Source organism: Erpetoichthys calabaricus, chromosome 8, assembly GCF_900747795.2.
Source record: "Erpetoichthys calabaricus chromosome 8, fErpCal1.3, whole genome shotgun sequence".
Taxonomy (NCBI): domain Eukaryota; kingdom Metazoa; phylum Chordata; class Cladistia; order Polypteriformes; family Polypteridae; genus Erpetoichthys; species Erpetoichthys calabaricus.
This window is the reverse complement of record NC_041401.2, coordinates 38,516,426-38,529,779: the sequence shown is the minus strand read 5'-3', so window position 1 is coordinate 38,529,779 and position 13,354 is coordinate 38,516,426. Positions and strand designations below refer to the sequence as shown.

The window sequence follows — 13,354 nt, the reverse complement described above, 5'->3', positions numbered from 1 at the left end:
TCTATTATAAAAGAAAATCTTGAGACAAAATTTTTTCAAGTTCTGTGAGACAAGACTATTGCCAAGAGATTTTTTCAAGTCCCGCTCTCCTCTCAACCATTTTCAACCACGCCCACGGTCCTCTCACCTCTCATTCATGTGAATACTTTTGTCAGATACAGTTCCTGCACTCTCAGCTCTTATAAATTTTTACGTTTTCCTCATTTTAAGTTCCCAATAAAAGAAGACTTATTATGTCTAAATCTTATTGAAGAATTTCATCCTGAAGGGTTATCAACAGAAGAAATGAGTAAACGGGTAATCCTAGCACTGAGAAACGATGAAGTCAAATGAATTAACGCGAAAATTGTCAATCGGTTATATGGCAGATTAGTTAAATGTGTATCAATAGACTATGCTGTCGAACAATTCTGACATAAAATTTTAACAGGTGACAAGAAAGCTAATGTAGTACATCTTCTGAGGATAACAGACACCAAAGGAGATCTTGATGTGCCATTCATATTAAAATGTTTACAGTTTCCCATTAGAATAGCTTTTGCTATGACAATTAACAAATCACAGGGACAAACATTTGAAAAAGTCGGTTTATTTGTTAGAGAGAAAGAAACGATATTCAGTCATGGGCAGTTATACATTGCGTTGTCAAAATGTAAGTCCAAACACGGAATCAAAATTCAATGTGATATTGGCGAAAAGTTAATTCAAAATATTGTTTGTACTGAAGTTTTACAGTAAAAGTGTAAGTTTTGGGCTGACGCAGTCTAGGTGCTGATGTAATTGGAAGTGCCGAAGAACCTAATGTGTCTGCAGATTTTACATGCACAACCAACTGAAATAGACTTACACAAATGTGAATTGAGATGATTAGGCTAGGACAAAATACAGTTCTGCTCTGGTGTTAGTGTTGTAGCAGCTTATCAAATAAATTCTTATCAAAAATCTTCCTAGAACTTGTGTAACCCACAATGACTTGATTTTACTGTATAGTTTCTAGTATTTTATAATGTCTGTTGTATACTGTAAGTCAAAACTCATACTATTGGTCCAAGAGATTATGATATGCTAACGCCTCTCCTGAGAGAGTAACCACGGAGCACACTGCCTTTTTTTTCCTATGTGGGTGCGGCAATGTGTTGTATCAGCGCGTGCTCCTAACCTCTCTCTCTCTCTCTCTATTGTGCCTGTGTGATCACGCAGTAATACCCGAGCTATTCTCAAGCGACATTTGCACTGTTGTGTGTTTTTTGTATCTCGCACCTTCATACTCCTTAATTGTAAACCTTATCTACGATGGAGCGTTCCATCAGGAGAAAATATGAAGCTGGTGTTTAATTAAATGTCGTTGAAGTAGCGAAACAAATTGGTAGCTGCGCTGCTGCAACAAAATTCAATGCGTCTGAGGAACTGATGTGAGATTGGAGGAGGCGAGAAGATGTTAAAAAAAAAAAAAAAAAAAAAAAAAAAAAAATTAAGGGTCGCATTTTTGAACGGGCATATAAGTTGGGGTTTTTTTTTTTTTTGGGTTTCAAAAGCTGTCGTGAGTATATATGGTATGCATTAAACAGAATTAAGTTTTCTTTATTTATGTGGCTCATCACTTTCTTGATTCTTAAGAAATTGTTTTAACTGTGTTGTTCCCTTTTTGCAAAACTATTGCACCTCATTTAGTTACAGGTATATTTCTAACAGATGGACTTTCAGAAGCTCGTGGAGTTCTGATCAGGCTGCTGTTTTACGCCATTGGTTTCTTAAAGTCTCATTTATGTCCACAAGCAAATACAATCTAAACTGGAGTCAATCAGTAAAAATAGCCCTTTCAGTTGAGTCTTTTGTTAAGACAATGGCAAAAGCTCATATAAAAAAGAATTTCCCCAAATGCAAAGTGGAGGTCCTACTCAGTGAAGTGGAGGCAAGGAAAAATATACTTTTTGGTGGATTAGGCAGTGGTATGAGCAAAAGAAGGAACCTGAATGAATGACACTCAAAAGTTCAAGTTCAGAAAGTCAAAATAATAATAAAAAAAAAAAAGTGGTCAGATGTCAAAGTCGACATGAAAATGCTAGTCATAGCTCACTGTTTCAGTGTCATATGGAAACATATTACGACACAAAGAAAAGGAAAAAATAGGGACACAGTGAAGAAAAAAAAGGCTGAAATGTCGACTTTATTTTGTCATTAAGTAGAATGATGTAAACTTCATCTTACAATCGATGTTAGAGTTTCTTAAATCCCATCATAACTACAGTAGCACTTTAAATACTTCATATTCTATGTGTTCTATGTATGTGAATTACTACGTGCTTCTTAAACGGGCTTTCTCTTTCGCAGACAGGAGTGCACTGGCACTGATCAGCACACTGAATACACTACATTCATGAGATTACAGCTTTCTGAACATTTTAGAATAGTAAGATGTATACTTGATATTTTCATGATGAAATGCATTGGACCATGTTTTAAACATATGGGGGCACGGTGGCACATAGGTATATGAGCTGGCACTCTGTCCAGGGATTGTTCCTGCCTCCTGCTACCCTGAATGGAATAATTTATTGCAACAGTCCTATCTCTGTCCAATGCCCAATTCCTGTCCTTCCAGTTTCGTTCTCCACATAACCAATTGCCACTCAATGAACTCTAATAAATGTAAAACCAGCTGTAAGTTCAGAACGGTGATTCTTCTAAACTTTTATAGAATATCTTTGTTGTACATATTTAATTATTCCATCCATCCAGGGTCGCACCAGTCCCAGCAAGCATCACGTGTGAGGCAGGAACAATCCCTGGATGGGGTGCCAGTTCATTGCTACTGCTGTGACACCGCACCCTCACGTGTTTAATTATTAACAGTATACATTATTGAAATAAAAGTTAACAATTTATGTAAAGTATGCATACTTTAATGGATTTCATCATATATCAACTAGTATTCTAACAGCACACAGCTCCAAGAGGATAGCTCTTGGAAATCTAAATCGACCTAGCAGCTACTCATCATCATCTGTAAATACACACTCTCTTCTATTGAATTGAATTCCTTTATTGTCATTGTATGGTACAATGAGATTTAATATACAAATCCTCTAAATATTTTCCTATAAAATAACAATATTATAAAAAAAAAAAAATTGAAAAATATACAATATGAAAGCATAAGTACGATAAACATGTACATACAGTGCTGATAGTGCATATGGTTATAATAATAATTCTTTGCATTTATATAGCACTTTTCTCACTACTCAAAGCGCTCAGCAATTGCAGGTTAAGGGCCTTGCTCAAGGGCCCAACAGAGAAGAATCCCTTTTGGCATTTACGGGATTCGAAACGGCAACCTTCCGATTGCCAGTGCAGATCCCTAGCCTCAGAGCCACCACTCCGCCTATGGTTTATGGTTCATAAAGTGGCTCAGGCTGTGCAATGTTACAGTTGTAGTGCAAGTTTACAGTGAGGTAATTGTAATTATAATTACAAGCAGTTTTACCGGGAGCACTTGATGGACTGATTGAGTGCATTTATAGTTTTTAGGATGAAACTGTTTATGTGCCTCGTGGTCCATGCAGGAAAGGCTCTGGAGAATTCAAATAGACTGCATCAGGGCAGAGGGGACTCCATCCAGATGCTGATGGCTTTCCTTCGGCAGTGTGTGCTATAAATGTCCTCCAGGGCTGGAAGCTGTATCCTGATAATCATCTGCGCTGTCAACACAACCTGCCGTAGAGCTTTCTGATCAGTTTGTTCATTCCATGCACCATTATGTTGTTACAGAATGATTACAATCAAGTGAATTAACATTTCTGCTGCCTCGCAGTTAGGAGACCCGGGTTCGCTTCCCGGGTCCTCCCTGCATGGAGTTTGCATGTTCTCCCCGTGTCTGCGTGGGTTTCCTCCGGGCGCTCCGGTTTCCTCCCACAGTCCAAAGACATGCAGGTTAGGTGGATTGGCGATTCTAAATTGGCCCTAGTGTGTGCTTGGTGTGTGGGTGTGTTTGTGTGTGTCCTGCGGTGGGTTGGCACCCTGCACAGGATTGTTTCCTGCCTTGTGCCCTGTGTTGGCTGGGATTGGCTCCAGCAGACCCCCGTGACCCTGTGTTCGGATTCAGCGGGTTAGAAAATGGATGGATGGATATGCAGTTAATTTCAATATATGTGATAAATCCTGTGTCACTGATGTGAATCTGAAAAAAGGGAGACCACACAGAAGCAGTAACATAGCTTTAACACTGGGTGCCGCCAGTCTGCAAAACCGAGCAAAAAAGTGTGTACACAAAGGGGGAGGGTGCCATGAGAATGTGCATGGCTTTAAGCCAAGTTTAGTTTTTATACATCGCAATGAGAGCATGGAAGCGGGTGTATGCACCGTTTATACATGAGGCCCCAGGTGAGGGTAATTTCTCCCATGAGAGAGTTATATTTTGGTGCCGCTGTAGCAAAAGGAGGCATGAGAAGTAGTGATGTCAATGGAGGATTTAAAGCTGCAATACAGCAGAAAGTGTTTTGAATATGAAGTTGGGACAAGGCTCAACTGTTGGAAAGAAGAGTCTCCCTTTTGTATTAGAGAGAAAGAAAGTAGAAAAGTGCCAGCTTAGAGGTGGCCAAGAAAATGAATCATCTTACCAGGTAGACAGGACTTTATTACCTGTGTAGGTAGGTTCAAGGCAGCAGCAGGATTTTTTTTTCTGTTCATTTCTACGTTTGGTGTACTCTTGCCTTGTGAGATGTATTTTTAATAAATTCGCCATTTTGTTAATGTTTCACCTAATTGGTATAATTATGGGAGAGAATTACTGTGGGTGCACCCTAACACTGCAGATATGTCTCCCAAACACTCACATTGCTAACTAGTTAATATATTTGGATACTGATCCCCCACCCCGATCATTAAATATGATTGTGACTTCCATTCACCGTGCTGTCTTGTATGAAGTTAAAAGCAGCTTTCTGTCCGATGCTTCCTTATTCCAGTTCCTTCCTTGCAGTAGTTCTTGAATCAAAATATTAAGGTCCTCCATTTTATCTTCATTCTCTTCATTATTGCCAGAATTTCTCTCCTTCCAATTTACCAGAAAAACCTTAAAAATAATCTCTTTCCTAAACATATCTAGAATAGTAGGAAGCCCCACTGTGTAGCACTTTTCAGTTTAGAGGTAAAGCTATGTTTTCCTCCTCAGGAAATACAATTGGATAACCACGCTTTATTAATTCACCTTCTACAAGTAATTTTTGATTAAATATTCCAAAAATGAATTCGCTTTCAGTTTGTATCTTGCAAGTTCACTCCAAGGTCACTTCTTTGCCACTGGTCACTATAAAGAGTTGTTATTCAACAAAAATACACTTGTGTCCAGATATTAAACCAGAAAACCAGAACTGTTTATTATGCTGCACTGGCTGCCGTCTTTTTAAAATATTGTCACCCTACTCCATCTGGGCAATGATTTGCCTGAAGTACTGTTATTACTGGTAACTATTCTTTGAGCAGGATGAGTATTTGGATTTATTTTGTTGTATTTATGTTCCTACCTAATTACATTTTAATAAAACTTTGCATGCTGGAGTAGCTCTAGACCATGGCTGAGTGCGGGATGATTTATGGGGTCTGATGGCTAGGACGGTAGATGCAAAAATAGGAAGAAATACAAAAAAATAACACTTAAAGTAGCTACAGTGGACCTACACTTTATACAGGGTTTTATGTATATTCACTGTTAACAGTTGCTTTTGCAAGTTTTCATCAACAATTAAAAGATGAGGATCCCTGTGGCTGTCTGTCAGCTAACCAAGGTGTACTAACTATGGATGAACAAAGAGGCATCGTCTTTGTGAATGTTATGGATTTGTTATTGTGTTTATGAAGATAGCAGAAGAATTTTTTAAACATTTTGACTTAAAAGACTGTAGCTCCAGTTAGTGACTTGCAAGAATAAACTGAATAAGAGATTGATTAACCGTGACTATATATTTGACTAGAACTAATCTCAGAATATAATAAAAGAGCATACGTAATGTGCTCTTAACATAAACACAAAAACGATCTGCTGAAAAAAATTTCTAAATTGTACTAAACTAATTTAGAATAAAGTCAATGACTATGTTTACATGCACTCATTAAAGTGGGATAACCCAGTTAAAGCAGAAAGCTTTTTTTTTTTTTTTTTAAATCTCCCATTTACATGTGCAAGCCCACTTATGGAGTTCTTCTTTGGCAAAGTGCTCCAATAAAAATAGGCTAAAAAAAGATTAGACATCAAAGCCCTCAGCGAATCTGATAAAAAAGCATGGAGCTTGGGTCTCCCGAGGTTGTACGTTCAGCTCATCAGCATAAATTTAGTGTGTTTTCAGATACTGAGATAAATTATTATGTGACCGCTCAACATTTTCCTAAGGAAATTTATCTTTGTTGATGCTTCCACTATTTTCTGCCCAGATGTGCTGGATGTATGTGCAAACTATGAAATTGTTAACTGCCACTTGGTTAATGGTTTAGATGGACACAAAACCAAGTTACTCATGGAGAAATCTATGTGTGTTAGCCTGTTTTCTCAGAGACTAATAAACAGGTTTAATAAGGGTTTACATGGCATTTTAGAAGCCAGATTTCTGTGAACCACCAGGTTATTAAATTGTCTGTGTGCACACTGAATGTAAGTTTAGTATGACAGATTTGTGTCAAAAATACTCCAATACCCATGGTGATGAAGTGGGGACATTCTGTTAGTGTAAATTTTATACATTCATAGTGCTTAAGTTCTGTTTTTCAAGTTATAAGAGGAAATTTCTGCTTATTCAAGTTTTAATCTTTTTAACATGCACAGCTTTTCGTAAGGCTAAATGGGGGTGCTCTTTTGGCTGTAGAAATAAGTCTGTTAACAGAGCCTGGAGTGATCAGTGCTATATCTACGTTACTAAACGAAGGTTGTATATATGCACGGATGCCAGACGCCAGAAGCAAGCCGTGCCTAAAGCGCATGTGCACAATTCCTCCGCGCCCAAGCTGTGCCGAAAGCGCACGCGCACAGTGCCTCAGCGCCCCAGAGTCAAACCCAGCGGCTTCCCAGAGTCAGTAGGTGCTGCCCAAACAACACAACACAACCTGTAAACTAAACTTGAGGTAAAATGTGCACGCCAACAAGTTGCCATGGTGACATAATATACTTTATATTTGAGGTAGTGGTGACTACTGACATTGCCATCAGTCAGCTACTCCACAGTGCCAGCAGTCAGTGTTCTCTACTCCACAGTGCCAGCAGTCAGTGTTCTCTACTCCACAGTGCCAGCAGTCAGTGTTCTCTACTCCACAGTGCCAGCAGTCAGTGTTCTCTACTCCACAGTGCCAGCAGTCAGTGTTCTCTACTCCACAGTGCCAGCAGTCAGTGTTCTCTACTCCACAGTGCCAGCAGTCAGTGTTTTCCACTCCACAGTGCCAGCAGTCAGTGTTTTCCACTCCACAGTGCCAGCAGTCAGTGTTCTCCACTCCAAAGTGCCAGCGACTAGTCCACTACACAGTGCCAGCAGTCAGTGTGCTCTAATCCACTGTGCCAGCACTCAGTGTGGCAGCTGTCAGTGTGGCTTATTTGAATCACATTAAGGTAATTCAGTGTTTAAAAGTAACGAGACCACATGGATAAAAACCAATGAACGAAGGTGCCCACAACACGCTTCTGAAACACCGGAACCAAAGGAGTCACAGCTCCAAAAAGAAACAGCTTTAGTACAAATATATTTATTTAATTAAATGAAAACTTTCCCAGGATGCTCCCACCCTCCATGATTTTTCATCCCTCCAAAGATCGGAGGGAACAGAAAGTGATTGCCATTCTTGGATTTGCAATTCTTTAGAGAATCGGAAATTTACTGGTTTATCTATAATACCAGCTACTGTAGTGGGAGCATGCATTCACATACAGTAGGTACTGCAAGGGTGCAGTATATCTATATCTATATCTATATATTTATATCTATATATATATCTTTACATTCTATATTTGCCTTGTGATAAGAATGGTGTATTGCATTTGCAACTCATCCTTGTGTATTAAGATATAGTCATTGTTAGCTACTGTTGTAGATGATGATGTCAGCATTAAGCCTACCTGTTTTTGGTGATAAACTAGATCATTAATACATATTTTGAGGTACATTTAATAAAAAGAAAATATTTTAAGTAATTTGAAATAGAATGTTGATTATACACTATTATATGATATGCTTTGAAAAGGTCAAGTTAACTATATCTTAAAATTATTTTTTAGCTGAATTAAAAAATAGTAATTTGGTAATGAATTAGTAATGGAGATATCACAGCATTAAATGCATAGTGTCTTTGAATTTCTGGAAAATGTAGCTGAAGCTTTTAAACAATTGAGGACCAAAGCCATGTAAGGAAATGCATGTATTGCCTGCACTGAAATATTCCACCAGCTTGACTTGGATTAATCTGGCACTTCAAAACTAGAGACTAGTGGTTGTTACAGGACAATTGGTTTTATGTTGACTGTAACTGTTATTACAGTGGAAACTGGTATTGTAAATTGTGATTTTATCATTATACTTTAAAAAAAAAAAAAAAAAAATACAAAGTATACACTGTTGTTTTAAAACATCATGCTACACAAGTCTTCCTGTATGCAAGATGGGCAGATGTTAACTATATATTGGATGTTTTAAAATGCTGCACTTATTTCTCCAAAAGTATATACATTCTAGTGCTAAGACAGTAAATTCTTTTCTTAGACACTGATTTTTTGCTTGGGTCAGAGGATCACAGATCTATAATATTGCACAATTGTGCCTTGAAATAGAAATGGACCTGTCCTTGTCTTAGGAAAAGCGATTCACTTTATAATGTATATGCACAGTACTGTATATATGTTGTTTTATAGCACTTTGATAAGGGGATTTACAGTAGGTTTATACCGACTGCCTTTTGTCATTTCCTAGATAAAACCATTCTGTATGCCCACACAACATATGAAAATCAGATAGCAAGACTGAATGTTCAGGATGCATTACCTGAAGACGATGGCATATATTCCTGTGTGGCAGAAAATAGTTTTGGGCGAGCAGTATGCAGTGCTAAAGTTGTTATTAAAGGTAAGCTGTATTTTTATTATTGTTTTTACAAATGAAGCAGTCTTCATGTTTGACTGAGAATAAAATTGTTTTACTGTGATTACTGTGCTTTGATTTGGACATTTACTTCCAAGTTTAAAGTACATTTTTCACTATAAAATATTTTGAGAGACACTGAAAATTATGCCAGCTTCATATTTATTTAGAAAATTTTTAGTAAACTTAGGGATATGCTTACTGCATGTGCACATTTATCCCATTATTTGTTTGGAAGATATTATGTAAATCTTTAAATTAATATTTAGTTTAGCAAAACAGTGTAGTGGTAAAGTAGCATTCATACTTAATTTTGATAGGACATGTTGCTTTCTATGTAGAGTGTGACCAAAATTAATTTTCAGTGTATGGGCCTATAGTGAGAAAATTTACATTTTCTGTCCCCTTTACACTGGTTGAAAGAGTGTTTTTTGGTTTCATGTGCTTGTAGAAATCTTATTAGAAGGACAAAATGAAACCATTTCTGTGTTCTGTCCATGCTGTTTTTTTTATTCCTGCTATGTGGCTTCCTTGTCAGATGGAGTGTAGAAAGAGGGCAGTAGGATTGGCCTCTGGCTGGTGCTTCTGGTTCCTCCTTCCTTTCTCCACATGGCCTTAATTAACTGAGTAAATTGAATCGGCCTGTCACATGTGGGTTGAAAACACAAAGACAACTGTGTCGTTATATTTTATAGAGTTTTAAGACTAAAGTCTGCAAGATAGCATCAATAAATGCAGGTAATTTGATGTATATCTTTACAACAGATTCATTTTCATTTCCAAATTATAAACTGAGCACTTTTTCATATTAAATGTAATCAAGAGTTAAATGGAGGGGGAGGAGTGAGGCATCTTGAAAGTTAATACAATCTTATAAATCAATAGGCAAAACCTGGTGTTCCATTTTTTTTTTTTTTAACATATAGTTATGTTTCATCCCTCCTTCAAAGCTGGCATACTTTTAAAAATTTTACGGTTTACTCCTGGATGCACAATTTAACCTATTCCCCTTATTTTAATAACATCCTAAATAGCCTATTAATAAAGTAACTACAGGGAATTTTCTCCGTTTTAAATTAAAAAAAATATGTAGGTTTGAACTTACAGAGAACATGTCTTAAAACGTCACAATCTAGTTGTATTATTATAGGAGCTGGAGCCTATGGGAAACTGTTCGGTACCTGAGTTCATCATGGTGTGCTTAAAGGAAAAGCACCTGACCAATAGTCACCAGTTCACATATTGGGTGTGTTTGGGATGTAGTAGGAAAACTTTGGGTTTGAGTGGTGGAACTTAAACAGACACTGGCTGGACTGGGATTCTAGCTCCTTCTTCCAGAGCTTTGAGTAAGTAGTGCTAAGGACTTTGCCACCATGCCAACCTTCATCAAAGTTGCATCATATTTGTTTGGCATGATTTTAAGAGTTACAGATATGTAATTTCTTTTACTTCAGTGTTTTTGCAAATTTCTACTTTGGTTCTTTTCAATCACATGACTTTCGTATGCTTAGGTTTTGTTGTTAAGCAATGTAACAGATCACTCCAGGCCGTAAATAAACAACCCAAACAACCTAGGCTGAATGTGGTTTTGAGAGGTCCTCAATTGAGTAGACCTGCTGTAAAGACTAAACAGCATTCTTATTTACTTTGGCAGTTGCCCTTGGTTGACCATTACCCTTTTTATGTCAAGTTTATTTTTAATTACAACAACCTTGTAATTCTTATTCCATAAAAGTAAATAAATTAATATTGCTTATGCTTACCTGCTTTTCATGATTTCTGTCTAGCAGATATTGTAAACCTTTTTCTGTGTGCATGAACATTCATTTATGGCACCAAGAAAGCTTTTTATCAGTCTTATTATAATCAGTGAAAGCAATGGCTCATTTTCCACATGCAGCTTTCTTGTAATGCCTTTGCTCTGCTCCAGTGTTGCTTTCCTAATTTTCATTCTACTTTACATTGAATCCTTTTTTATATACTGTAGCTTCATACAGCTGAACAAAACTGTAGGCAATTGTAGGTAATATTTAAATTCCTCTGTCCTGTTCTTGTATGTATTTTTATAATATAGTGGTTATACTGGCAATAACAAAAGGTGAATGGGCCACAATGATATTTTTAAAACCAATTAAAGAGTGTTACATGCATAATACAATAATGTAACTGCTGTTTTTTTCTTTTTCTCACTTAAGTAGCATTCTATACTTTTAACTTTTTAAGCATCTTTTAAATGTTTTGCACAGCATGATTCTTATTTTATCTCCTTAATTGGCTTTATTCTCTGAGGTTGTTGTGAAACATCCTTGTTAAACGATTTGACTGGAACTAATTTATAACTTCCTTTCTGGCCGTTTTAGGTCAAAAACAAGGACGTTAATGTCCCTGAAACATTGTCAGAGAAACATTTTGTTTTAATCACATACAATAAGAACTACATCTTTAACAGTCTCAAATCTTCTAAGATGTATTCTATTTTTAGACATGCTGATGGCTTTCAGTATTGCTAAACATCTGGTTTCTACATTTTTTTTCCAAAAATGTTATCTGGCGGCAGAAGGTTTTAATGGCACAGATTGAGTTTTGTAGAGAAAATGTGGAATTTCCCACAATAATTAATGTGGGCCAAAGGAAAATATTGTCATTTAAAAGTTGAGAAAACATACCCCCCCACCAAGTTCTCAGTAGTTTATACACTAATGCCATATTTTGATACCAGTTTACAATTTGACAATATGCCAGGTCGTCATTTTATTAAATATATTTACCTTTTTCAGTAACTGATAATTCTATAACATCTCATATACCAACAACATTATTTAAAGTGGGTAGGAGCTAGCAAGTTTCAATGTGTAAGACTAAATATTAGAATACTGGGGAAGTTTTAACAAGAACCAGCCATTTAGCCCAACAAAATAAAGATGCAAGTTTGAAAGCATCCTGATAATGGGAGCCAGATGTACAGCCTGTGGATATAAGGAACTTTAACATAGCTATAGTTTTTACACCCAGTGGCATCATGGGTGTATCGAGACATTATACACAAAATGCAGGCAATGGTTTGAAACAGACCTACATTAGGTATTGTAAATTCAACCTATGTAGAGAAACAGATGTCACTTTTCACTCAGCCAGTTAATAATGGAGTACACTTCTGCATCTAAAACATGAATATGAGAAGAGACAGCTTTTTGTATTTTGCTAGCTCCAAGGGTATATTTGCAGAGAGCGAAGGACTGAAAAATGTTGTTGGATATGCTTAATTTATATTCCAGTTGAGTAATGCTAGTTGTGATTAGAACATTTTGACAAGAACCAGCCATTTAGCCCAACAAACCTTATTCTATCTGTGTTTTCTTGGCATGCTAGGATGTTTCACACCAGTAGAGCAGCATTTGAATACCATTTGGTATCTGAATATTTTTGATAGGTACATCCCATCATGGCAGCAGTGTACCCATTTGCTACTGTAATTCTTTCAATATCATGCAGTGTTTATGCCCCATGAATTTTGGCTGCTTTACATGTGAACAGGATCTTTCTGTTAGTAATTATATTTTTTTTGTTTGAAGAGTTGCTCTACTACTGATTTATTTTGTGTTTTGTATAATACTATGGTGTTCTTTGTTGCTTTTTATGTAACAGGTGTGAAAGTTGCCACATAAAATAAAGATCGATTGATTGGAAGTTAATGTTGTGTGCAGCTATTTTTGTAAACTAGTCTGAGAGAAACAGTAAAAACATTTTCTATTTTGCACAAATACATATTTGCCCTGTGACGTTTGTGTGTGTGTGTGTGTGTGTGTGTGTGTGTGTGTTTTTGTTAGCTTTGTAAAATGTCATTTAAAGACTTTGACTACAGAGAAGTCCCATGTTAAAAGTGTGTACCAGTAACTCCTTACTGAGTGGCTAAACAGATGAGATAGGGATTTGGAGGAGCAGTGACCATCCTTTAAGATTGAGAGAGAGGTAGAAGTAGAAATAGGTATGGTATGTGCATTATGTAAATAAAATCAAAAAAATATCAGCAAGTGAGAATTTATCTTTAAGGGCCTCTTTATATAAAAAATATATGAATTAAGAGGTGGCACTTTTTGATGAGGTTCATTTACATTAATATTAAGTAAGCTTAGAAGCCACATTATATAAACAAAGGAGGGCAGGGAATATTTTATGCTCTTTCAAACTATTTTTCAGTTAGAAGTGTTAAGATTTAGGAAAAATATACCTTGTTAGCTGGTTGA

The 13,354-nt window shown here is 36.7% G+C and overlaps 1 protein-coding gene across 2 annotated transcripts in view; it reads left to right on the top strand.

Moving 5' to 3' along the window:
* mylka (myosin, light chain kinase a) overlaps positions 1-13,354 on the top strand; it is a 260,728-nt gene that overhangs the window by 121,253 nt on the left and 126,121 nt on the right. For both annotated transcript variants that reach the window (XM_028806474.2, XM_028806473.2), the window contains one exon: positions 8,943-9,095. In XM_028806474.2, coding sequence (XP_028662307.1) covers positions 8,943-9,095 — 153 coding nt within the window. The remainder of the gene's footprint in view (positions 1-8,942; positions 9,096-13,354) is intronic.